This window comes from Trichosurus vulpecula, chromosome 3, assembly GCF_011100635.1.
Source record: "Trichosurus vulpecula isolate mTriVul1 chromosome 3, mTriVul1.pri, whole genome shotgun sequence".
In the NCBI taxonomy this organism is placed as follows: domain Eukaryota; kingdom Metazoa; phylum Chordata; class Mammalia; order Diprotodontia; family Phalangeridae; genus Trichosurus; species Trichosurus vulpecula.
In genome coordinates this window covers 215545256-215571484 of record NC_050575.1, presented here as the reverse complement: position 1 = coordinate 215571484, position 26229 = coordinate 215545256, and the positions used below count along the sequence as shown (strand labels likewise).

The 26229-nt window shown below is 38.6% G+C and overlaps 1 protein-coding gene across 1 annotated transcript in view; it reads right to left on the bottom strand.

Annotated features, from left to right (window-relative positions):
- Positions 1-26229, bottom strand: part of LCLAT1 (lysocardiolipin acyltransferase 1) — a 161643-nt gene that overhangs the window by 77093 nt on the left and 58321 nt on the right. The window contains exon 3 of the mRNA XM_036749073.1: positions 23511-23709. Coding sequence (XP_036604968.1) covers positions 23511-23709 — 199 coding nt within the window. The remainder of the gene's footprint in view (positions 1-23510; positions 23710-26229) is intronic.

The following is a 26229-nucleotide window of genomic DNA, read 5'->3' as shown; positions in this document are numbered from 1 at the left end:
GCATTTTATTGCTCACTGTTTCCAACGTTTGCCTCCAGTCCTTGATTGCTTTATTTATTTAATATTCCTGTGATATGAATATCTTCATAGAAAAAACGCCCTAAAATCAATACTACAATAGTACCAACAGAATCAAGGAAATTCAGAAGTTAATAATGAATTGGCTACACTTTAATTCATACACTCTTCTTCATGAATATCTTTAGTATATAATTATATATACAAATAAAATGTCCTATACAGTTTTCATGTGAAAAAAAATAAAAGTTATTTAAAGCAGTTAGATGTCATACAAAAATAAATTTATTAACACAAGTGAAGAAAATTTCACTTAACTATAAGCACTAAGGAGGTGTCAGGCAGGCAAAATTTAACACTCTTGTATGAATCTGGCCCAGATAAGGTACCTTGTCATTGATGGTCAAAGAATGCCTCACAAGTCATGGAAATCATTGATTTTCTGTACCAACCACCCTCAAATACTTTATGTGAAAATTATGCTTAAGGAAAGAGAAAATCAAAAGCAGTTAAAGCAAGTCACCAAAAAATAGAAGAACCTGGAACAGGAAAAAAAAATATCAGCCATAAAATCAGTTAACAACTAAAAATATTCTTGTGCTATTTGAATATGAGTATCATTATTACTACTCCTTTTGTGTTAATTTTTCAAATCTTAGAATTCTGGAGCTGGATGAGAGCTTGGAGGCCAGGGTCTAACTCATTTCAGAGACAAGAGAGGCTGACTGGCCTAAGAGGTTTATAAAGCTATCTAGTTGGGGGCTAAGTCAGGAATAGAACTCATTCATTATAACTCTGTAAGCCAGGCCCACTATAATTCGGCAATCTTTTTTTGCTTATTGTCATTACTCCAACAGTCAGTTTTTGTTAGAGTTCAATTTCTTTTTTAAACAACCTGTCTTCACCAACTAGGAAAATGATTTAATTTCTTGTCTTGTGCTACAAAATCACAAGCTCAAAAAATGCCAAAATGAGAAAAGACCTCGAAGATCATATAGTTTAGCCCCTTCATTTTATAGATGAGAAAACACAGGTCCAGAAAATTGAAATGACTTATCCAGGGTCACAGAGCTAATTAGTAACAGAACTAGTCCTGAAGCCCAGGTCATCCCTTGTTCTTTCTGCTCTATCATGCTATTAAAGGCTTTTTCAAGGTTTCATATGGGTTCCCTCATGTTCTTATCTGAGTTTCCCTTCGATGTTTGAGAACAAAGTATTAAATTACCCCTTACTGACACCAACAAATTCATTCACTCGGGAAAAAATAAAAAATAAACCTTCAATGCTTCTCCAAAGCCTTCTAAAAATCCCTTTGGTCTGGTATTCTAAGCCTCCATGACCTGGCTCCAATCTACCTTTCCAACCTTATTTCATACTATTTCCATTAATATAGTCTATGATCTAGTCAAACAAAGCTCTTCACTTATTCACCATTTTCTGGGCTGAATTCACCCCTAAAATATTTGTTATTAATTTTTTTAGTTATTAAAATTCCATAAAAGGTACTGGAGATATTAAGTCCCCCTCCACATACATGTCCCTCATTTAGAATGCCTGATAATTTCATTAGCTAAAAAATGTGATTAACTATTACAACTTCCACTGGGGGTAGTCCCAGAGCTCCTAAACATAAACTCAAAATTCGCGGACTTACTGTTGATAAGAGAATCCATGACAGGTAGAGGGAGTATCAGGGAGTTCTTTGGAGGTGCAGCACTGGAAGTAGGACCTCTGCAATCTTTTCCTATGAAGGCAGGCACCCTTAAAGAGATGGGCTAAAGAGGTCTTACTTCAGATACACAGTGTCCCAAAGTCTTAGTGCAATTTTAAGCTTTAATACTTTAACATTGCAATAAGACTTCTGGGACACCTTATATAAGGATTCTTCATTTTGAGGAAACAATGGGTTCCTCCCATCTTCCCCTTTTATTCTGGTCCCAGGCATGAAAAGAAACTTGGATTCAAAAGAGAGAAAGTATTGGGGAGCTTTATTTCTCTTGCCAAAGGAATCTGTTGTAGAATGCTTTGGAATAATATAATCCTCCCCAAAGCAAAAGCTGCTTTTTATCCTATCTTTATCTACGACTCTATGTTTTAGAATGGTTCTGGATGTTCACATGGCCAAATGCTGTTGCTTAACATAGCATTTTCCCTGAAGCTTGTAATACATATAATTATTAAATTAGAATTAGTTCATATTTCATTAACTGTGAATAACAATAACCTTGACCCCCATATGTGAAGTCAGGCAGGTGCTATGGCTGCTCCATGAGGAGGTTGGAGCACAGACATTAAAGACAAATGCTAAAAGGGAGGGTCAGATCATAACAGGAGAGTCTGTCGACACGTCTCAGAGCACTGGCCTCCAAAGCAGTGGCCTTCCTATTTACCAACCTTTTGACAAGCAGAACAAAATACCTGCCACCATGGTCAAGCAAATGTTGGAGAAGAAGGATCATATAAAACAGGGAAATGGGGAAGTCTAATTAACTTCATGATGGTACAGAGTGAATCCCAGAAAGGCCTAGTATAATCAGGATTTCTGGTCTCCTGCTGGAGCATCCATTTGTACCAGTAGGTTACCAATTTGCCATAAGTACAAACGACAAACATATTACCCAATTCCATCCCAGGAAGGAAAGCACTATAAAGTAATTTGCCAGAGAATTGCCACTAGGAGCTGGAGGCTCAAGACACTACTTCCCACAGTGTATCTGTAAGTGGAATCTCTTACTGAGCCATTTGGAAGCTACCTCACAAACTAGAATATTGACTCTCTCAGTTTTAAAATCCTGATGATATATAGCTGGCTGCCAGACCATTTGTGAGAGGTAGCTATTTATTACCTATTCTCTCAGAACCTCCAGAAAGAAGAGCTGAAAAGGCTTAAATGCTATATATTAAAATGTATTATTGGCATAAAAGACTACTAATTATAGCAAGGAAGAAAGGAGGGAAGAAAGGAAAGAGGGAAGGAAGAAACAAAAGAAGGAATGAAAAGAGGGAGGGAAGGAAGGAGAGAGGGAGGGAGGAAGGAACGAAGAAAAGAAGGGATGGAGGAAGGAAGGGAGGGAGGGGAGGGAGGAGGGGGGGAAAGGGAGTGAGGGAAGGGAGGAAGGAAGGAAGGAAGGAGGGAGAGAGGGAGGGAAGGAGAAAGGAAGGAAGGAACGAAGGAAAGAAGGGATGGAGGAAGGAAGGGAGGAAGGAAGGGAAGGGAGGGAGGAGGGAGGAAAGGGAGGGAGGGAAGGGAGGAAGGAAGGAAGGGAGAAAGGCATTTACAATATTAAGTGTACTAAGCACTGTGATAAGTGCTGGGGATCTACACACAAAATCAAGAGACCCTGGCCAGAACTTCACATTCTAGTAAGAAGAGACAAGAGAGTGTTTGAAAGAGAAAGGTGTTTTGTTTTGGAAAATCAGTAAGAATATTAAGCAGGAAGCAGTGACAGTACTGATTTGATTGTTGTTCTCAGAGGCAAGAAGTGACAGTGGCAATGGAGTGGTGGAGATAATAGGAAGTTGGAGAGTAGATGAAAGTAGTTGACCAGGACGGCTGATCAGGTAGAAGATGAAACAAAATCTGGGGATTAGGGCTGGCTAGATAAAGTAAACTAAATGCTTCTTCTGCTAGCTGACTCACAAATCTGGACAACATATTTCCAGGGGATGTTTCCAAAGCTGAATGGATTAAGCTATCTAGATCATGGTCTCAAGGAGGTCCCATGGTCAAGGAGAAACAACTTCAAGGATGGCAAGGAAATGATCAAGGTTGATGGTCCCATAGACTACAAAGATACCTCTTAATCAAAAGCCAATAACTCACACAGAACTTCATTAGAAAATGCTCTAACACTTCAACAATTTATGTCCATTTATTCATTCATATATACTTATTAAGATTCATGCTAGATGATGGGAGAAATACAAACTTTAGAGAAGATAAAAGATCAATTTCTTATCCTCAAAATTTATAACAAAGATAATAATAATTTTATATAGTACTTCAATATTTGCAAAATGTTCTACATAAACAGTATCTCAACTTGACCTTCACAGTAACCTTGCTAAGTATCCATAGGTATTATTATACCTATGTCCAAATAAGGAAACAGAAGCCTGGAGACTAGCCCATAGTCAGAGAACCAGTGAGTGTCACAGGTGGGATGAAAACCTTGACCAGAAGTCCAGCACTCTTTTCACCATACCATTCTGTCTAACAAATACCGATATATTCATAAACATGCATATACACGTCACATAAATGAGCCCATTGCAAAGTTATATTTCCTTGATGTACTTTGGTGATAAAATTGTATAGCATAAAAGCTCTACTTATTTCTATGGTGAGGAATTATGAACCGCTGCTAACCTATCAACTGGGATAGAACACAGTAAAGTGGGGCATCAACTACGGTACCAAGCTACCTCTCCAGTCGCTTCCATCCAGAATAACTCATCTTCTTCCTGGTCTTCACACCTGACGGCTCATCCCCTATTCCCATGCTTTTACCAAGGTTCTCCCCAATGCCTGAAATGTGCTCTGCAGACCCACTTCCTACATAGGACCTTTCTTCATCTCCTAAGGGGTCATTGCCTCTCCATTAAATTACCTTGTATTCATACTATATGTGCTTTGTCTATACATGTTTTTTCCTCCTATGGAAAATCTCCCTTATGTAAATTCCCTGAAGGCAGGAACTACTCTTTCTTTCTTTCTTAGCCCCATGACTTAACAGTCAGTGCCTGGAATGTTAGCAAAGGATCAATAAATGCTTGCTGACTGGTATTTTGTGAGAGGAACTATAACAACATGAGAGAGGAAAACAAGGGAAGAGTCAAGTAAAGGTACCCCAAACATATAAGCTGGGACCTGATTAATCTTAACCCCTTTAACAATGCAAAGAAAGGAAAACGAGGGTGGACGGTAGAACCTACACCTCAGTACTGAGATTTCTGAGAGGAAGGAGGAATACGAGCTGTAGATAGACATCCTCAGAGCACCATATTCACATGTAATCAAAGAAGGGCCACTTCCCCAAATGGAAAGTCAGACAATTAATCAAACTGATATGCAATTATTAAGTGTCTGCTATGTGCCCTCAGGTACCATGCTAGGTAGCGGGGATTCAAAGACAAAAATTAAAGTCTCCGCCCTCAAGCAACCTTTATTCTATCAGGAAGACAACATGTACTGAACAAGTATTTACATACACATGCAGTGTAAGGAATGCATTTTTTCCCAATCTGATCCAACTTGATCTATTTTTACTACAACTCAATGTCCATCTGTGCTGTCCATAAATACATGCATAACACATACTAATGTCTGTCTATCCAGCTGCATGCTATAATCTAAACGATATGTAATATTAATTTGCTTTCTTTTCCTACTACAGATAACATCACACCAACCTCTTGAGCACTGGTGTGCGTTTCACTGGGAAGCAGGTGTCATATTTTTCTAGGGCTCAACACAATAAGTACAATGCTTTCTGAAAATAGGAGTCCTTTAGAAACTCTTGTCATGAATTAAAAATTACTCTTTTGCTTGGACTTTGTACAAGGTATCTGCTATGACCTTACAGAAAGCAAACTTCATTTAATGTCAGCTCTCAAGAAATAACTGAGTAAAGTTAGTTTTGTAATCATGTTTCACTGTTTTTCATAATCTCAGTCTATGCACAGGAGATATCTTATTTGAGTAGAAACTTTAATGTTGCATTTTGTTCCTGAGTCAAATTCTTAACAAAAAAGTAGGGTCTTACATTCCCTGTGACTATTTGACCATAAGGATAACATCTGTTATAGAAAATAATTTGAAATTCCCCTCTCCTATTTTCATCATTGATATGGCTCAGTGACTACATAACCACCCTAATGAAAATTTTTGGACAGATGAGAAAGCAGGCATATGGCCTCACAGTTGCTGAAATCTTCTTGCTATTGTTTTGGTAAAAGCTGTGACCAATATCTTTTCTCATATTCTACTCTGAGATACATTGAAAAAATCAGGCCCTAAGTATCTTCAAAATTATGTCACCTCTGGACTAGCCTTCTAGCGATTACATTTATTCTTTCTGATCATATCTAAAGTATTAGTCATTTTTGCACAAGTATCTCATCGAGTACTGAAGTGTTAGAAACCAAATGTGGTGGTTCCACTATCACAGGCTCACAGAAGTTAAGGAGTTGAAAAAGACCTCAGCCTCTATCTGGTACAAGTCATTCATGAACGAAGTCCCCAACATTAATATAATATATTGACAACTTATCATTAAGTTTCTGCTTGAAGACCTCCAAGGAGGGGGAAACCACTACCTCTTGAAGCAAATCATTCCACTCTAATTTTTATAATTTTTTCTCCCTGACAACTAATAAACATTTGAAGCTTTGTAGTTTCCACCCACTGCTCCTGGGTTCTGAGGTCCTCTTAGGCCAGTCAATCAGTTAATAAATGTTTATTAAATGCATACTAAGTGCTAGGCACTGTGCAAAGTGCTGAGGATACAAAAAGGGGTAAAACAGAACACATCTAATTCCTCCCTCTACATATCCTCAAATACTTGAGGACAGCTAGCACAACCCTGCTATCTTCCAGGCTAAACATGCTCAGTTCCTGATATGACACGAACTTAAGGCCAACCCTTCAGTATCCTAGTTGCCCTCCCCTGGCTTATCAATGTCTTAGCACCCAGAACTGAACACAATGAGGGCAGAGTAGAATTAGGAGATCCCAATTGTTGGAAGCTATACTTTACATAACTGATAAATGGGGCCACCCTCTTCCTCTCCCACACCAACCACCCAGTGTCCATAAGGTAACTGGAAGGCCCCAGTCTGGACTTGTGCCAAGTAAGCTTTCCTCTCCCTCAATGCCCAATATTTCTGCCAATGCCTCTTTCCCCTGCTTTGCTCCTGGCTAGAGTGGTGCTATCCCCCTCCAGGATCCAGAATCCCCACTCCACTTAGGTCTATCCCCCAGTCATCAATGGTGGTAGAGTGGTAAGAGAACATTCAGGCGCTCTCCCAATGTACCCTAAGTACTACTGAGCCATACGCCCTGCTCCATACCCCTGAAACCTCTGGGCTTTTCCACGAGCCCTAAGATGAATCCTCCTAAATATTTTGTCTTCCTTAATTAGAATATGAGATCTTGGAGTGGATGGGGACTGTCTTCTTTTTCTATGAGTATCCCTAGTACTTGACACAATGATGGGCAAAAAGAACTTAATAAATGCTTTTTTCATTCATTCAATAATGAGGATAGATCACTACAAAAATGTAAGGAGTTACTTCCTTTGATTCCTGTTTAATGCCTTTCTAGTTTCATCTACAAATGGTCTTAGGATGATGAAGCTTAGATGGATCTAGCACCAAGCTTTCTGGAGGTTCATTTTCCTCTCACTCTTATGAGGGAATATTGATCCTTATTTTCCTTCATCCTTCTCTGTGACATTTTGAAAACAAGCTTTTACTTTAAAAAACTGTTGCCCTTGGCTGCTATGGTTATCTCCTTAGCAAGGGGATTCAGTGTTGCCAGCTATAACTGTTGCTGGCTAGTTCTACAGTGAGTGTTCTGTATCACATTTAAAAAAGAGAGAGAGAAAAGAGAGAGGTGTCTCACTTTATTCTTCACTGCCACACCTTGAAGCAAGTTTCATCTCACCTGAGTCACAAGACACATTCGGTACAGTGCCAAAAAAATTAGCAAGGGCAGAGAATGATATGGATGTTGGGTCTTCACAGAAACATCAGGAATCAGGGTGAGGGGAACAGGGAGGGGAGAGAGTCTTTCTTCCAGAGGGCATGATTCACCTTTTCACACTTTATGGTAGGACATCAGCACAAATCTGAGCTGACTGAAGAACATACAGATCATTTAGGGCTAGTGTACGCACAAAATTTCTTGGCAGAATACTTTATGTTTGGTAATCTAGAAAATCAGTATTAATACTAAACAAAGCGGGCAGCAAAATGATGGGGAAGACAGAGTGCCAGATCTGGAGTCTGGAAGGTTCTTCCTTCCCAAGTTCAAATCTAGCCCCAGATACTTCCTAGCTGTGTGTCCCTGGACAAGTCACTTAATGCCATTTACCTCAGTTTCCTAATCTGTAAAATGAGCTGGAGAAGGAAATGGCAACTCCAATATCTTTTCCAAGAAAACCCCAAATGGGGTCACTAAGTCAGACACAATTGAAAAACCACTGAATAATAACAGCTAAACAAAGTATCCTTTCATTACCGGGAAGAGAACTTTTATGGATGGGCCCCTAAACCAGGCTAGGCCATCCTCACAGCTTGGTTCTAAGTATCTATTGTGGAGCACTGACCTTATTTTCCCAGCTATTTCTCCTACTATTTCCTCTCTCACTTTAATCAAACTGCTACTTCTAGAACACTCCCCACATTTTTTCTCCCTACCTGCTATGTCTTCTGCTTGTAAAGTCCTCACACCACATCTCAACCTCACACATCTTTATCGCACTTGTCACTCCTTGTGAAGACAAGGAATATGAAATTGATTATACATGCAAAATCATCTAAAACATTCCCATATTAGCCATGCTGCAAAAGAAAACCCACACACAGAACAAGTAGTACTTGTACAGATGAAACCAGAGCTCCTCCAAGGGCACTCACTTTGATTTCTGTGATTTTGTTGGTGAATGCAAGTCTAGCCTCTTTCTATTACACCACACTGCCCTTCTAAGAGAGTTCATTCTACCCCCCTTCCCTCTCTGGCTAGCAGACCAATTTCCTCTAAAAAAAAAAAACTGAGGGACGGAGAAGAAAATAATTAGTTATAGGATGCTCATTTAAACTTACAGGTGTCTGATCCCCTCCACTCAGTAACATTTGCAAGAAGTTAAATGAGTGGAGAAAACCTCAAAGGTATCTACAGTGGCAAAATTATACCTTAAGGGTATCTACAACCATTACATGAAGAAAACACTGAAATCAGTCACTGGGATGTGGTGGTACCAACTTTAACAGCCTTGCAAACAGAACAATTTTTAATGGGAGCAGTTATACCTCAGAGCCCTTCTACAAGTCAGGGCCTGATTCACTGTTTTGTTCACTGTCTAAACTAAGAAAAGTGTTAATAATGCAATTAAACTTAAAAGTGTATATGTGCACATTTCCACCACTCCCCCCCCCTCCTGGCTGTTAAATATTTACCAGCACCCCCATGTACTGCTCTCAACACTGCTTGAGCTCAGCATGATGGCAGTGGAAGGCTCAGAGAATGGAGACACCACCAGACTGGAGGACTGGTGAGCAGAGGATGATGATAATGAACGACGACAACAACAACAATAATAGGCATTTCTATATGGATTAAGGTTTGCAAAGTGTGCCTCACAACAGCCCTGAGATCAGTGTTCAGAATGTGACAAATGCACTATTATGAATACAGTTTCTGTTCCGTAATGTCACATTTTCCAATTTTTTTTTTAAATAAGGGTCTCCAGGGCCTTAATTGATTGCCCTACTCTCACATATTTAGATGGCATCTTGAGAGGCAGTGTGGTGTGGCAGAAAAAATCTGGGTTTAAATGCTGCATGTTAATTAGTACCTGTGAGATCTTGGTCAGATCCCTTGATCACTCTGGGCCTTAGCACACATATATGTCAAATGAAGAAACTGGACTAGCTGAACCCAAAGGCATTTTAGATCTATTCTTCTATCGTACTATTATTTTCAACCATGTGACCTGAACATACCCAGCAAGAATACAGAACTTCTATTAGTCAGTTGACAAACATTTACTAAGCACCTACTATGTGCTAGACTGTGCTAAGCATGGGGATACAAAGAAAGGCAAAAGACAGTCCTTGCCCTCAAGGAGCTCACAATCTAATGGGGCAAACAACTATGTACATACAAGCTATATGCAGGATAAATAGGAAGGAATCAACAGAGGAAAGTCTCTAGAATGCGGCATTTAAAAAAGTTAGAGACATAAAATCTGGGTAATTTAATCATTTTATTAATAATGCCAGCATTTTAAAAAAAAGGACAGTCATTTGATGTCTCTCTCTTAGACCAAAGACAATGATGGAGGCCGGCTCACAGTTTTTATGTCCTTTTAGAAGAGGAGTGTTCAAAAGCATGGCAATCAATGCTGACTGGTTAGCAATTAATGAGAGCATGAATAGTACAATGAGGAGCAGAAAGTGACATCATATCACCTCAGCCTGGGGCAATTTAGACACAAGGGTCTGTCTCCACCCAAGCTTGATTGAATGGAATTCACCTTAGACTAGACATTTCTTGTAAGGTTGGGTGGGGATAGAAGAGAAGGTTAGTTCAACCTTCAGAGACTGAGGTCTTGAAATGAGGAGAGAATAGGGGGAACTCTTAAATCTCCTCAAATCATTAGTTTAATACTAATTTCTCTCAAGAATTAAGGGGAAATTATAAAGCCTTCCTTGGAAGCCTGAGAAAACCAGGAAGCACAGGTAAGAAGGGAGTGCAGGGACTAGAGAGTTTCAGGGTTATAGTATTCCTTCCTTTGCCATATGCAAACACAAAAAGTGCACAGATGACCTACCCTACGAAAGAATGATGTCAATAGTAACTTGTAGGATCCCACCAATCAATTCATTTTGAGTCCAACAATTTTCTCATGTTTATGAACTTTTTACTAGTATTTATTACATGAGTTCTCTCATGTGATGATTTCATCACAGCCCAACCATGAATGAGCACACTTAATAGGGAATCTATGAGGAAAGAAGTCTGAATGTTGATTGGTTCATGTCAGCCTGACTCTAATGGCCAAATTTAGCTAACCATCTGACAAGAAACCATATGGCTGGTTCATTTCAGCACAAAGTTCATAGCATTGTAATGGAACTCTACGGCACATGTGTAAATTAAGTATATTTCTTTTCATGTAGTAATTCAGGTTTTTTAACCTAAATTCACTGTATGGGTAACTCTCCCAGTTCTGCTTTGCAGCAGTAGCCACAGAACTGGGTAAGAACACTGAGAAAGACTGATCTGCAAGGCAGTCTTGAAAGAGATAATTTGAGTTTTTGTTGTTGTTCTTCAGTCATGTCCAACTCTTTGTGACCCCCTCTTCCCCCACTTTGGGGTTTTCTTGGCAAAGATACTGGAGTGGTGTGCCATTTCTTTCTCTATACCATTTTATAGATGAGGAAACTGAGGCAAATAGAGTTAAGTGACTTGCCCTGGGAAACTGTCTGTGGTCATATTTGAACTCAGGTCTTCCTGACTCTAGGCTTGTTGCTCTGTCCACTGCACCACCAAGCTGCCTGTGTCTAAAGACTACTCATGTCCAACAGAGGCCATACACACCACTGGAGGGGAGTTTGGAGTGCATAGCTACCTTCATTTCTGGTATGTAAATGTACATAGTTCTTGCTTTACAAAATTGCATGATGCAAACTCAACTCCACAGTCCCGAAGGTGGCACCAAGGACGGCAGCTGCTGTACAGTGGTGCAGCCCCTCACCAGGGATCCTCCTCTCCAGGCACTGAAGCCCCTCTGGCAGTAGAGGCACAGAGCAGCAGAGAGAGTGGGGTCACTTGGGCCAAGTGGTCTGCACTAAGCTGAGAACTGTCTGTACTTAAATTTGGGGGGAGATTGTTTTCATCCTTTAATGCTCATTAATACATTGTAATCTCCCTCAATACATTGTAATCCCCCTCTCCTGATCTTCTCTCCCTCTCAGATAGATAGATAGATAGATAAACAGACAGGCAGACACACACACGCTCCGGCAAATAATTTAACTTGTCATTATCTACATTTTCCTACATGCAATAAGAGATGGGGGCATGGGGGAATAGAGAGAAGGTTAGCATGGTGAGGAAAGTAAGTTCTTCTAGGAAATTTAAAGTTTTAATATGAAGAATTATGATTTTTTTACGTAGAAAATACCATTCTGTTTAGTAAAAGACTGTGATTAAAATTACTGCAAATATAACTGCAATTTTATTTAAAAAGTAGCTACATCTAATATTCTTTATAGCTATATTCATGAAATAGAGATAAAACTGAAGATTTAGTTCAATAAAAAGATTACCTTTTTTTTCAATTCATAAATTATCTCTGGACTAATAATCAGCCCTTCTAAAGAGTATTGTCAAGGTTTGTAATGTATTTTAAGTAAGTTGTTTGGATCATGCTTGTTATAGCCAAATGTGTAAAAAATGAAAAATTTCTGAAGAACAAGTCCAGAAATTTATGAAAATCTAATTTAACAAAAAATCTTCACAATTTTGGCAGATGGGTGATGCTCTATGGGGCTGAATTTATGAAGAGACTCCTACCTACTTTCAATTTTCCTACTACCATAGATGACCATGGGAGCTACTGAAAATACTTTTCTGCCATTTTTACATGCCTTTGGAAACACTGGATGACAATGTTTCTAGGCTACATGATCTCATTTTATATTATCTATATTCCTTAGAAATTCATAATTTCCCTGGATTTCATGATATGTTGCAGTTTAACAATTTAAGAATCATAATGATAATGGAATTTGATGGCATAAGGTTATATTACAGAAATTTTACTTCAGTATGTTAAGACAATTTTTGGTCACTACTTTTTCCCTACCTCAATTCCTTAAATGCCCATTTATTCATTTAAGCCCTCTCAAAGAGTCAATTATTATGATCATATAAGGGAACCAAACAGATTTACATACAGTCTCTATCCATTTTATACTTGTCTATTATAAAATAAAGCTCAACTCCCCACAATCCCACCCCCTATATATACCCCTTTCCATGCTTCCTTTACTTCCTCACAGGGTATCTAAGCTATAGGAGTTAGCCCACCTCTATCAAGGACTTCTGTATGATTAGACAGAATACCTCACTGGACTTCAATCCTTTTAATAATTTATGTCTCATGTTCTACTATTACCCCACAAAGAATTACATCTACGGCAACTGGACACTAAATGCATTTATGACTAAATTGTACCACCTTCCAAAATGCATTATTAAAGCCTGTTGCTAAGTGCCAAGCAGGCAGGGTGGTTTTTCAAATAAAAAGATCTGAAAACTGTTCAACATCATGATTGTACTTTCAGAAGCAGGGCTCCTTCTTGCCTAATGGCCCTGCTACCTAACTGGGTTAGGGTCACTAAAAGGACAAATCCCCTACACTAGAGGTTTTAATTGTCCATGCCAATATTTTCCTATGTTTGTATGGTCACTAGCCACATGTGGTGAGCTGGTAAAATTCAACTAGCTAATGGCTGTTTCAAAGGAACCATAAAGTACGGACTCCCTGGATGCGTGCAATGATAAGAACATTTCCTGGAGTCAAATAAGCAAGCAAATGGACTTTGCTTTATCCTCTTATTAGTTCAAATAAGTTCAAACTCTCTTTCTCTCTCTTTCTCTCTCTCTCTCTCTCTCTCACACACACACACACACCCACACCCACACACATTACAATATTACAGTGTCTCATTGTTCCCAGAAGTGTAAAACACTTTAGCTGACACTACCTTTCTCACCCTGCACTGATCTTTCAAGCAGAGAAGTATATTTAACAATGGAGTACAAAATCAAAGGTTGATTATATTTTCTAAAATTCAAAACTGTACATGTTTAACCAAATTCCACAACATTTTAAAAAACTCCTGTTTGCCTGTCAATGACATATTTTTTCCCTCTTTTAAATGCAATGACACAAGAGACAAAAACACCCAAACAATCCTCCCTACCTCCCTTAAAATATGTTTCACAAAGACAGACAAAATCATCTAGCTGGGATTTTAACACATAATGATTTTTCTCCTACCTTGATATATAAATTCTATTATTTCCTACATTTTGAGTAAAATATTTTTTAATTTCAAGCTTCTTTGCCTTATCCTCCAAACTGACTGTTATGATTTAATATCTTCTCCAGGTTCTGCTCATATGAATCAAGAATTCAGCACTTACAGTCATTAATAACTGAACCAGATAATTACAATTTGAACACATGGTATATAATCATCTACTTGGAATGTAAAAGCCTATAGGCTAAGAAAGTTATAAATGGCAACATAAAGGTTCCCAATAGTTTCCATGTAATACCTGGCAGAAACTGGAGTAGTTGGAGGCAGTATTTAACCGAAGATTAAAATTTTACCAACCTTACAGCTAGGCATCAGTTCTTTTTTCCATTCTATCATTTTCTCCTGACAACGCCAACATTCATTCCCACCATTAAATATCATTTTAAAGTGTGCCCTAATATTTTATTTGCTGCCTGCTCTTATTCTTATTATTCTTGAACTCCCGATTTTCTCTAGGCTCTCTAAAAATCTTCATTTTCTTATCTAAGACCTTCTCTCATGAATACCACCCAAAGTTTGGCACTTCTTCGGTGCTGCCCAGTAGAAAGAGTACGCTGGCTCCGGAATAAAAAAACCCGAGTTCAAATCTCACCTCTGACAATTACTACCTAGGTGACAAAAGGCAAATTTCACTTAACCTCCTCGGGCTTCAATTTCTTTATCTGTAAAATGAAGAGAGAGAAATAGATGGGCTTCAAGGTCTCTGCCTGATCCAGAGCTATGATCTTATCATTTATGAACAATCGAATCAGTAAACAGTCACTGAATACCAACTATGTGGTAGGTACTACAGTATGAATGGTATTATAGATCCTCACCTTCAAGGAATTTCAATCTAGTTAAAGTAGTTAAAGCATAAACATTTAAATTTTAATCTAAGCTTTAAATAGCATTGCAAGGTAACAAACAGAAGAGACTACAAGGCAATATAGGATTACTGCTGTCATGATCTGTTGCATTATATAAAGATTAGATGAGAGTGATGAATATTTCAAACTGGGATTATCTTGAAAGGTATATAGGAGGTGAGATTTAAACTGAGTCTAAAAGGGAAGGCATAATGCACATGCGTAGAGATGAGAGTAAAGGCACTTAATGTCTGACTCTTCCTGCCCTACTTGGGCTTTTCTAGGAAAAAAGATACTGGAGTAATCTGTCATTTCCTTCTCCAGTTCATTTTACAGACAAGAAAAGCAAGGCAAACAGGGTTAAATGACTTTCCCAGGATCACAGAGCGAGTGTCTGAAGCCATAGCTGAATGCACAAAGACAGTCTTCCTGAGCACTGAGCATCACTTAACCAAAAGCATAAAGCCACGCTGAGGGACAGTGTTAATTACTACAACAGAAGGGTAAGTAGTGGGAGATAAGGGTAGAAATGTAGGTTATAATTAGGCCATGGGAAAATAATTTGGATTTTATCCTGTTGGCAATGTAAATCATTTGAATACTGAAATGACAGAAAAATTAATTTGGCGGGAATAAAAGGAAAAATTGTATTGGTTGTGTAGTGGCATGTATCTGGGGTAGCCAAAACTCCTGTGATAAGAGGAGAGACATTATTATATACTTCTCTGCTTGAAAGATCAGCGCAGGGTGAGAAAGGTAGTGTCAGCTAAAGTGGGTTTACACTTCTGGGGTCAATGAGACACTGTAAATAAGGGAGCACAGAGTCCATCAAGCACTAATGTTTGTCACTGGCAGAATGTGGCAAAGCTAGATTGGTGTTCTTTGGGAATGGTGACTTGTAGTTAGGTCTGGGACTTGGCTTTGTGGACATGGCCTCTAGGTGGTGCTAGGAACCACTGTCTGGGTAATCCTTTTTACCAGTTCTGTGCCTCCCTGTGTTTTATGGTCTAGAAGGCTGGAAGCATAGGCGGTGGTAAAGGTAAAGTCTTGTCAATTTGTGACACTGGGAAAAATGGAGTTCCGGAGGAGCTCCCAAACAACCTGTCTACAGGATAAGTCAGTTGCAATCACCCCAGAAATTGCCTGTGATTTTAGATTAAACCCAAGTGGGTTCTAAAGGTGTGAACCTAAATAATTTGTAATGAGTGACCTAAGCATCAGAGCCCTGTAATGGTACATCAGTGGCACCTAAATGACTGTAAGAAGGGACAGAAGATACGAGTACGATTGTTGGATATTATAGAAGATGAAGAAATAAAAGGCATGAAGTGGGTGGTAGAAGCAGACTACAAAGGATGGATTTAAGAGATAAGGCAAAGAAAGAACTAAAAGGATTTAATGACTTAATTAAATGAGGACAAGAAAGGGAAGAGTAGCAAAATAGAAGGAAAGCCAAAGACTTACAGGATTCATACAAAAGCTAGGCACTGGGTTAGCCAACCACCTCTTACCCTTCCCGATCTACAACTATATCTCTTCTAAGTCTGTGAGACTTTGAGTTTTCTTGTGGTTAGTGACAAATCTAAAGATGCTTCAAGTGATTTATATTTCAACAGGCAAACAGTAATGCATATAGTTAATCAAAATACTTGACTTAATCAATTGGTTTTAACATCTCCATCAACAAAACATGAAAAAAAAACACCTTTGTTAACAGTTAATGAAGCATAAGAGGGAAGAGCAAGCACTTCCAGAACTCAAACTAATAATCAATGATGAAAACCATTTAAATAAGAGTTTAAAAAAGAAAATAAAAAGTACCGAACAGACAAGGACTCAATGAATCAACAAGGCACTGAACTGGAGATACAAGTACAAGGAAAACAAACCCTACTCACAATGAGCTTACATTCTAATGGTGGACACAACAAATATATAATAAAATATATACAGCAGAAATATAAAACTTATAACTATATAGAAATAAGTTAAATACAAGGCATTTAGGGAGGAAGAACACTAACAGTTAAGAGATCAGGAAGGACTTCATGCAGAAGAGGGTACCTGAGCTGCATCTCAAAGGAAGACAGGGATTCTATGAGGCAGAGGCTGGTGTAGAACAGATGGAATGTGGAGAGTGAGGACAAGGGAGAATGAGGACAAGAGAGAAGGCCAGTTGGGCTGCACTACAGTAAGTAATATTCAATGGTATGTGATGTTCAAAGAAGTTGGAAAGACAGGTTGGGGAGAGATTATATAGGGTTTTAAAATAGGAGTATGTATTTTTATCCTACAGGCAATAGGAAGCTCCAGGGTTAGTTGAATAAGGGATTCACATGATCAGATTGGCCCTAAAGGAAAATTACTTTGATAGTAGTGGGTAGGATAACGGGAGGTAGTCACTTAGTCAAGAAGCATTTATTAAGCATTTACTATGTGCCAGGCAGGTAGCTAGAAGGCTCACTGGATAGAGTACAAGGCCTTAAGTCAGGAAGACCTGAGTTCGAATGTGGCCTCAGATACTAGCTGTGTGACCTTGGGCAAGTCACTTAACATGTTTGCCTCAATCCGCTAGAGTAGTATCCAGTATCCTTGCCAAGAAAACTCCATGGACAACACTGGCATGCTATAGTCCACGGGGTGACAAAGAGTAGGATACACTTGAACAACAACATGTACTAGGCACTGTGCTAAGAATTGGTAATACAAAGAAAGGGAAAAAAATAATCCCTGTCCTTAAGGAGCTTACATTCTAATGGTAGAGACAACCTGTAAACACTGGGTATTAAGAGTGACAGGGGAAAATTTCTTGCAGAAGTGGGATTTTAGCTGAGACCTAATGGAAGTCAGAGAATCCAGGCAGCAGAGATGAGGAAGGGAAGTATTCCAGATATTGGGGAAGCAAACGAAAACACACAGAGTCAAATTTATAAGACACTGAGCCATTCCTAATATATAAATAGGTACAGGATACAGAAAGGTAATTTTCAAAGGAATAAATTCAAGATATCAAAAACCACATGAAAGAGAGGGAGAGAAAGAGGTAAAAAATCAAAGACTAAGAAGGAGTCAATTGTGAGATGGCTAAGTAAAATATGGCCTACAAATGTAATATTACTGTGCTTTAAGAAATGATGAATTGGATAATTTCAGAGGAAATTGAGAAGACTTCCATAACTGATGCAGAACAAAATGAACAGATCTAGAACAATCTGTATAATGACAACAACATAATAAAGGAGAAACAACTTTGAAAGACTGGAACTATGATCAATGCAATGATAAACCATGAGTCCAGAAGACAGAAACATGCCACTCACATTCTGGCAGAGAAGTGATGAAATTAATGCAGGAATTTGTTTTGCTCACCTTTGCATGATTATGAATTCTTTGTTAAATATAAATTTTAGTATATTGACATATTATCCAGATAGCATTATTTAAACATTATGTGCTTAATAAAAAATATTATTTTGAAATAATATACATTGAGTTCTATGTTGCATTGTGAGATTTTTTTGACATTGTTAAATTAGGGTGGAGCACAGATTTTAAAAGAAAAAAATATATATATATATTTAAAAAAAAAAAACAGTTTATTTAACCTACACTTAAATGGAGTGAAGCAGGTTCCCTTTGCTATCCTAATCAACTTCCTTTGGACACTCTGGTGTTACCAATGTCTTTCCTAAAATGTGTCTTCCAGAACTGAATATAATATTCCAGATGTAGTCTGCTGGGCACTGAATACATTAGACTACCACCTTTGATCTGCTCTCAATGCAGCCTGAGATATCATTAGCTTTGATCTTGCAATTCACACACACACACACACACACACACACACACAAAACCAAGACAGATCTGCTTCAACTGAACAGCTGTGTAGCTATGCCTCTCCTTTCTGGTACCTGTGAAGGTGATTTTTTTTTTAAGCCCAGGGTAAGATTTTAAGCATTTGTTCCTATTAAATGTCATCTGATTAGATTCAGCCTACTGGTCTGGCCTGCTTAGCTCTTATTGGAGGCTGTCACCCAGAATATTACTGATCTCTACTCCTAGCTTTCTGTCATCTGCAATTGTGATAGGTATGCCATCTGTGCCCCACCTAAGTCAGAAATAATAAAAACGTTAGCACAAAATAGATAGGTTTTCCTACTAGAGACTTCCCTTACACAATTACAACTGATTAGTAACCACTCTTTGGATCTATTCACTCAGGATCAATTGAGCAATTCCAAATGAACCTAATTTTATTACCATCTTGACTTCATCTTGATTACAATATGAGAAATTTTGTGAAATACTGTGTATTCATTCCTCAGTAAAACATTCGACCAAAGTCCATGCCATTCTTTTTCTCCAACCTTGTTTCTCTGAGCGACCTATATGTCACCCTTCCAAATTTTTCCATGACTTTAGCACCTGATTCACAGTCTTCATCTGCAACTCATTCCTTGCTTCATCTTTGAGGTCTTAAGATATTTATATTAATGATTCCACTAACATTCCGAACATAAAATTCTTTATCCTTCTCACACCACCAGGCAAACTGACTTTTCACGATCCTACTTCTCCACTTGATCAGATACATACCAGTATCATCATACCTTAATACTCACCATCTAAAGAAACAGTGCCTCCAATATCTTTACCTTCCAAAGTCTACTATGACATCCTATTCCTGAGTCTCCCTCTCTTAACCCTAATAAAAAAAATTTTGCCCTCATCATGATATCCAGTTGTGTCCCCCTACCTATAAAATAGGCTTAACTCCTGCTTTAATTCTTACTTCATCTGAATCTTGAACAGCACTGGTACCATATCCCACACCTTAACCACTCACTAACCAGCAATTCCTCCTAATCAATCCACCAGTACCAGTTACTACCCTCATTGGGGACTAACAGCCTTCCTCCATTTTACATATTTCAATTATGAATAGTAAACATCACAGGAAAAAGTCACAAAATACACTTTACTCACTACAAGATAACTGGATAGAAATACAAAGCTGCTCAAAAGTCATTCTGCATACCACACTGTGTCTCGTTCCCCACAGGAAATGTTGTAAAACTTTATCCTCCTTAAGGCTTCAACTATACAGCAATTCCTGAAAATGTGAAGGCCATGTGACAGAGGAAGAGGTGCCCCCACTCTTTAATAAGGCTACTTACTAGCTTCACCTACCCTTGAAAACATCCGTTCTCTTACAAATCCTTCATTTTTCTCTTTGTAATGACTCCTTTCCATATGACTACAAACAAGTTCAAGAGTATCTGTACCTCAGCAGTCATCTCACCCTGGAAACTGCCTTTAGCACCACGTTCCAGCAGCCCTCTCATCCTTGCAGATCTCTCTGCCTTTGGTCCCTTCTTCTGATGAGGTATTTCCTCCCAGAATTTGCATTTTAATAGCCACTAGGCCAGTCCTGTTTATTCTCCATTCCTCTGTGGGCCTAATCCTGATTCTCTAGACTTCTTTCTCTACCAGGAAGGGAGATACCTTCTCCTTCACTCTACTCCCCACCTTCCAACAACTTCCTTTTATGTACTGTCTTCCCCCATTAGAATGTTAGCTCCTCAAGAAGGTGGACTGTTTTTCTTTTTGCTTCTGTTTGAATCCCAGCACTTAGCATAGTGCCTGGTACACAGTAAGTCTTTAATAGATGATTCTTGACTTGGTATTATTACTGAAAGTTTGGAATATGTCAAGGGATAGTTCCTGAACTCAGGATCACATATAAGTGCAGTAATTTTTTTATTCATGCTGAATTTCAATATATAATCAATACACAAAGACAAAAAAAAAAAAGAGGACATTTCCATGTACACAGAACAACATAAAGAGAGGATTTTCAGTTATCACTGCAAAACAATGATTTAGACTGTTAAGACACTTCAGTCATGGCTTGAGTAAAACGTCTTATTAGATAAGTGAAAGACAGAGTTCTTGATGACGAGATGACAGTTGGAACACACTGAAGAGTAGACCACTGGTATATCTAATTCTGTATAATGACCCTCATTGCTGTCAACATATCCATAGAAATTCCTCATCATAGTAAGATACTGTGACCCGTCTCTCCCCATCAATTTTCCTCATATCAAATGCATGCACAAATATGCTGATGACAGTATCATACAGTATTTCAAGTAAGAAGATCATAGCTCATTTGGATTTGGAAGGGACCTTAAAGTACTCTCTAGTCCAAAGCATGTATTATTAAGGAAAATAAGGCTTAGAGAAGCTACAGTAAATTGACAACCATCACAAAAGTAATAAGGAGAGGAGCTAGAAATCAGCCCCAAATCTTCCGACTCTAATCCAACAGTGCTTTAGTATAATAATGCCACATCTGGGCTGATTGTTCGATTCTATTTTAGGTTTGGTGGTTTGGTTTTCTGTTACCATGGAGCATAAAATGGCATTTCATATTTTTAAAATTATGGCGCCAGAGATACAAAATCAACAAACCTCATTTGGAAAAGTCCGAAGAAGCTAACACTTTTTTTTAGCCTTTTTTCCAGGTATGCAGTGTGTTCCTAAGGTCACTCATGCACCATGAAAGCTGCTAGAAAGTATGAGGACCCCTACACTGAACAATATTCCGGGCAACTTGCATAAAACTTTTAACATTTAAATATTTCACTGTCGGTAGGACGTGAGTTTGTATTTCACGCATTGAGGCTGGGGTATGCTTAGTTATATATATTTATCTGGGTCTCTCAATGATGCTAATTCAGTGCAAAAAGGCCGACCAGAGTTATAAAGAGTGTGTTTTATGGCCACTGAATAGCTATTCTGTGTAGCTTCCTCAATAATTACTGTTCTTTGTCACGTCAGAAGACACTGTGGGACAAGAAACCTAAATATGTTGTATAAACTGATGAGATTCTATTTACAAATCTAGGAGCTAGGATTGTGCTCTCATTGCTTTCATCAACATGTTGAATATCTATTGATGAAACAGTGATCTGGTCCATGAATTCTGGAAAGCAGTTTCAAACTATTTCCAAAAAATTATTCAACTGTGTGTACCCTTTGAGCCAACTACACCACTACAAGATTCACATCGAAGAGTGATAAAAGAAAGAAGAAAAAGACCTATATGTACACAAATATTTATAGCAGCTCTTTTTGCATTAGCAAAGAGTTGGAAATTGAAGGGGTATCCATCAATTGGGGAATGGCTGAACAAACTGTGCTATGACTATGACTAGAATACCACTGTGCCTACAAGAAATGATGAAGAGGTTTCAGAAAAACCTGGGAAGACTCATATGAACCGAATCAAAGTAAAGTGAGCAGAACCAGAACAATTTTTACTGTAATAATATGGCAAAGACATACAATTTTGAAAAACTTAAGAACTCTGATCAACACAATAACAAACCACAGTTCCAGGACTCATGATGAAATATGCTTTCCACCTCTAGATAGAGAGGTGATGGACTCACATACTGAAGCAGTTTTTTGTGTGTTTTTTGGACATAGCCAACGAGAGAATTTGTTTTGCTTGATAATATGATAGTAAAAGGGTCTTGCTTGCCTTCTTTTTTCAATGTGCAGAAAGGAGAGAGGGAATGTGGACCTGTTACATATGATGGGTACGTTAATTTAATCTGTGTTCATTAATACTGGCCCAGATCTAAAGTCAATGTTAAGTCATGGGTACTTCAATGAACTCATGATCTCAAAGATGTGAATACTCCTTCTACCACTACAGACTAAATTCATCCATGCCTGAGATTAATCACAATAGTAATGAAATTAATAAAGTGAAAAACATAGGACTTATCAATAACAGTGTGCAACCCTTTTCTTCCCATTAGCAAAGTATACTGGGAAAACTCACTTCTGCCTTCTGCCCCAAGTGATGAAGGAAATAATACAGAAAATCTGGAGATAACTTCAATGATACATCTCTATAGGGAAGTTTCTTTACCAACTATGAAGATGGCATCTGGACTACTAGAGTCCTCAAAACATTAACCAAAATTTCAGTTCACTATTAACAGGGACATACATGGTTTTCTTCAGGTGCAAAACTTTCAGAATGGGACTGAACAGTGGGAATATAAAGGTAAGATAAACACAGAATAATAAAGATTGCAGTGTATAGCAATTGCTGGGTTTGATACTTTTGTTTACTTTTCAAACTGACTGCTTTTAAGTCCTCTCCCACACCCCTCCCCCAATCCTCTGCCAAAAAAGACCTATACTTAACATCCAGTGTTGGGATGGTCCTACTTTCCTGAAGTAAAACAAAAGGGGATTTTTCTGTGAACATTCCTAGAATGTTATGATTTAGGGTACTAAAACGCACTGTACGGACTAAAGCAGCAACACTGTATAAAACAAAAACAATTCTAAAATACACTTGACATTCAGTTTATACTTGCTGAAGACTACTTATTTTATATCACCACAGTGGATTTTAAGGGTTTTCTCAGCCTAGACTAGTTTCTGGCCAACTTAATTCAGAAAGTAGTTAAAACATGGTTGATCAATGTTCTATACAATACTGATCACCCAAACAACCACTTAAAACTTGGCAAATTGTAGAACCTTTACTCTGTCACTGTTTAAAACTTTCTTTAAAGGACAATAAAAAGCTATCTTCTAGCCATGATACAATATGGAAAAAGAGTCAAAAAAAATTTCTGCATTAGTCAGGGAAAATGGAAAAGGTCTTGAGGCCTAAATGGAACTTACTAACAAGTAAAGGTATCATGTGGGAATATCATTATATATTTGCCATCCATGCATTATTTATTTTAAGAAAATATGTAAACAACTTACCAAAACCAGGAACACTTTTGAGACTGGATTTGAGGCAGATTTTCTCTAGTCTGAGGTAGCTATATCGCATCAGGCAATTCCACAGAAACATCCAATCCATTCTTGTCCGGTGGTTCATAATAATAACACTTCTTTCCCCAGGAACAAAGGCATCGCCTGTTATGATCACTTTTACACGAAATATGGTTTCTAGCAACGCCTAAGAAAAAAATCAATTCAAAATCATGACTTCATACCAAAGGAATCACAAATAAACAGGACAGCTTTTAAAGTTCTGTGTTGAATTTTTTATATAATTAAAAAGAAAAGGGAGGAGGGCGGAGCCAAGATGGCAGCTGAAAAGCCCAGACTAGGGTGAGCTTCCCACCGAGTCCCTCCAAAAACCTGTAAAAATTGGCTCTGAACCAAATCTAGAACTGCAGAACCCACAAAATAGCTGAGGGAAGCAGGGCTCCAGGACAGCCTGGATGGTCTCTGGGTGAGGTCTATACCGCACAGAGCTGGGAGCAGAGCCCAGCGTGGGTGGCGCAGACCAACCAGACCAGGAGCTGGGCAGAGTGTGCCCTAGCGCCCTGAATCAGTGAGCTGCAGCAGTTACCAGACTTCTCAGCCCACAAACACCAAAGACAACAGAGAAGGTTAGTGGGAAAAGCTGCGGGAGTGGAAGGAGTTCGCTGTGGAAGGAGTTCCCTGTTCGGCTACCACCCCAGGGGCAGCGGAGGTGGGGCAGCTACAGAACTACAGCTGCAGTTGCTGCCAGCCCCACGCCCATCTGGTGGGCAGAATTAAGTGGCGGATCAGAGCAGGAGTACACAGCCTGCTGAAGATCTAAGTCCAGTCCGAGTTGGGGGTTCTTGGGGAAGGAGGAGTGCTGGGGTGGCAGAGCTGGCGCATCCCCCCAAGCATGGAACATAGAACTCTTTAGTCTACAAGCAGTCATACCCCGCTGAAAAACTCAAGGGTCAAGTTAGTTGGTTGGGAATATGGCCAGGCAGCAAAAACGCACCCATATTCAGTCTCAGACTTTGGAATCTTACTTTGGTGACAAAGAAAACCAAAACATACAGCCAGAAGAAGTCAACAAAGTCATAGAGCCTACAACAAAAGCCTCCAAGAAAAACATGAACTGGTCTCAGGACATGGAAGAGCTCAAAAAGGATTTGGAAAAGCAAGTTAGAGAAGTAGAGGAAAAATTGGGAAGAGAAATGAGAAGTATGCGAGAAAACCATGAAAAACAGGTCAATGACTTGCTAAAGGAGACCCAAAAAAATGCTGAAAAATACACTGAAGAAAACACCACCTTAAAAAATAGAATAACTCAAGTGGCAAAAGAGCTCCAAAAAGCCAATGAGGAGAAGAATGCCTTGAAAGGAAGAATTAGCCAAATGGAAAAGGAGGTCCAAAAGACCACTGAAGAAAATACTACCTTAAAAATTAGACTAGAGCAAGTGGAAGCTAGTGACTTTATGAGAAATCAAGATATTATAAAACAGAACCAAAGGAATGAAAAAATGGAAGACAAAGTGACGATCTCATTGGAAAAACCACTGACCTGGGGAATAGATCCAGGACAGATAATTTTAAAATTATTGGACTAACTGAAAGCCATGATCAAGAAAAGAGCCTAGATATCATCTTTCAAGAAATTATCAAGGAGAACTGACCTGAGATTCTAGAGCCACAGGGCAAAATAGAAATTGAAAGAATCCACCGATCACCTCCTCAAATAGATCCCAAAAAGAAATCTCCTAGGAATATTGTTGCCAAATTCCAGAGCTCCCAGATCAAGGAGAAAATACTGCAAGCAGCCAGAAAGAAACAATTTGAGTATTGTGGAAACCCAATCAGAATAACCCAAGACCTAGCAGCTTCTACATTGAGATCGAAGGGCTTGGAATACGATATTCCGGAGGTCAATGGAGTTAGGATTAAAACCAAGAATCACCTACTCAGCAAAACTGAGTATCATGCTCCAAGGCAAAATATGGACTTTCAATAAAATAGAGGACTTTCAAGCTTTCTCAGTGAAAAGACCAGAGCTGAAGAGAAAATTTGACTTTCAAACACAAGAATCAAGAGAAGCATGAAAAGGTAATCAAGAAAAAGAAATTGCAAGGGACTTACTAAAGTTGAACTGTTTTGTTTACATTCCTACATGGAAAGATGATGTGTATAATTCATGAGACCTCAGTATTAGGGTAACTGAAGGGAATATGCATATATATATATATATATATATATATATACACACACACACACACACACACATACACACACACACATATATGTTTATGTATATATATATGTATATGTGAGTGTGTATGCATGTATATATGTATGTGGAGAGAGAGAGAGAGCAGGCACAGGGTGAGTTGAAGATGAAGGGAAGATATCTAAAAGAAATAAAATAAAATTAAGGGATGAGAGAGGAATATATTGAGAGAGGGAGATAGGGAGAGATAGAATGGGGTAAATTATCTTGCATAAAAGTGGCAAGAAAAAGCAGTTCTGCAGGAAGGGAAGAGAAGTCAGGTAAGGGGAATTAGTGAATCTTGCTCTCATCAGATTTGACCTGAGGAGGGAATACCATACATACTCAATTGGGTAACTTACCCCACAGGAAAAAAGGAGGAAGAAGAAGATAAAAAAGGGGGGGATGATAGAAGGGAGGGCAGATGGCGGTGGAGGTAATCAAAAACAAACACTTTCGAAAGGGGAC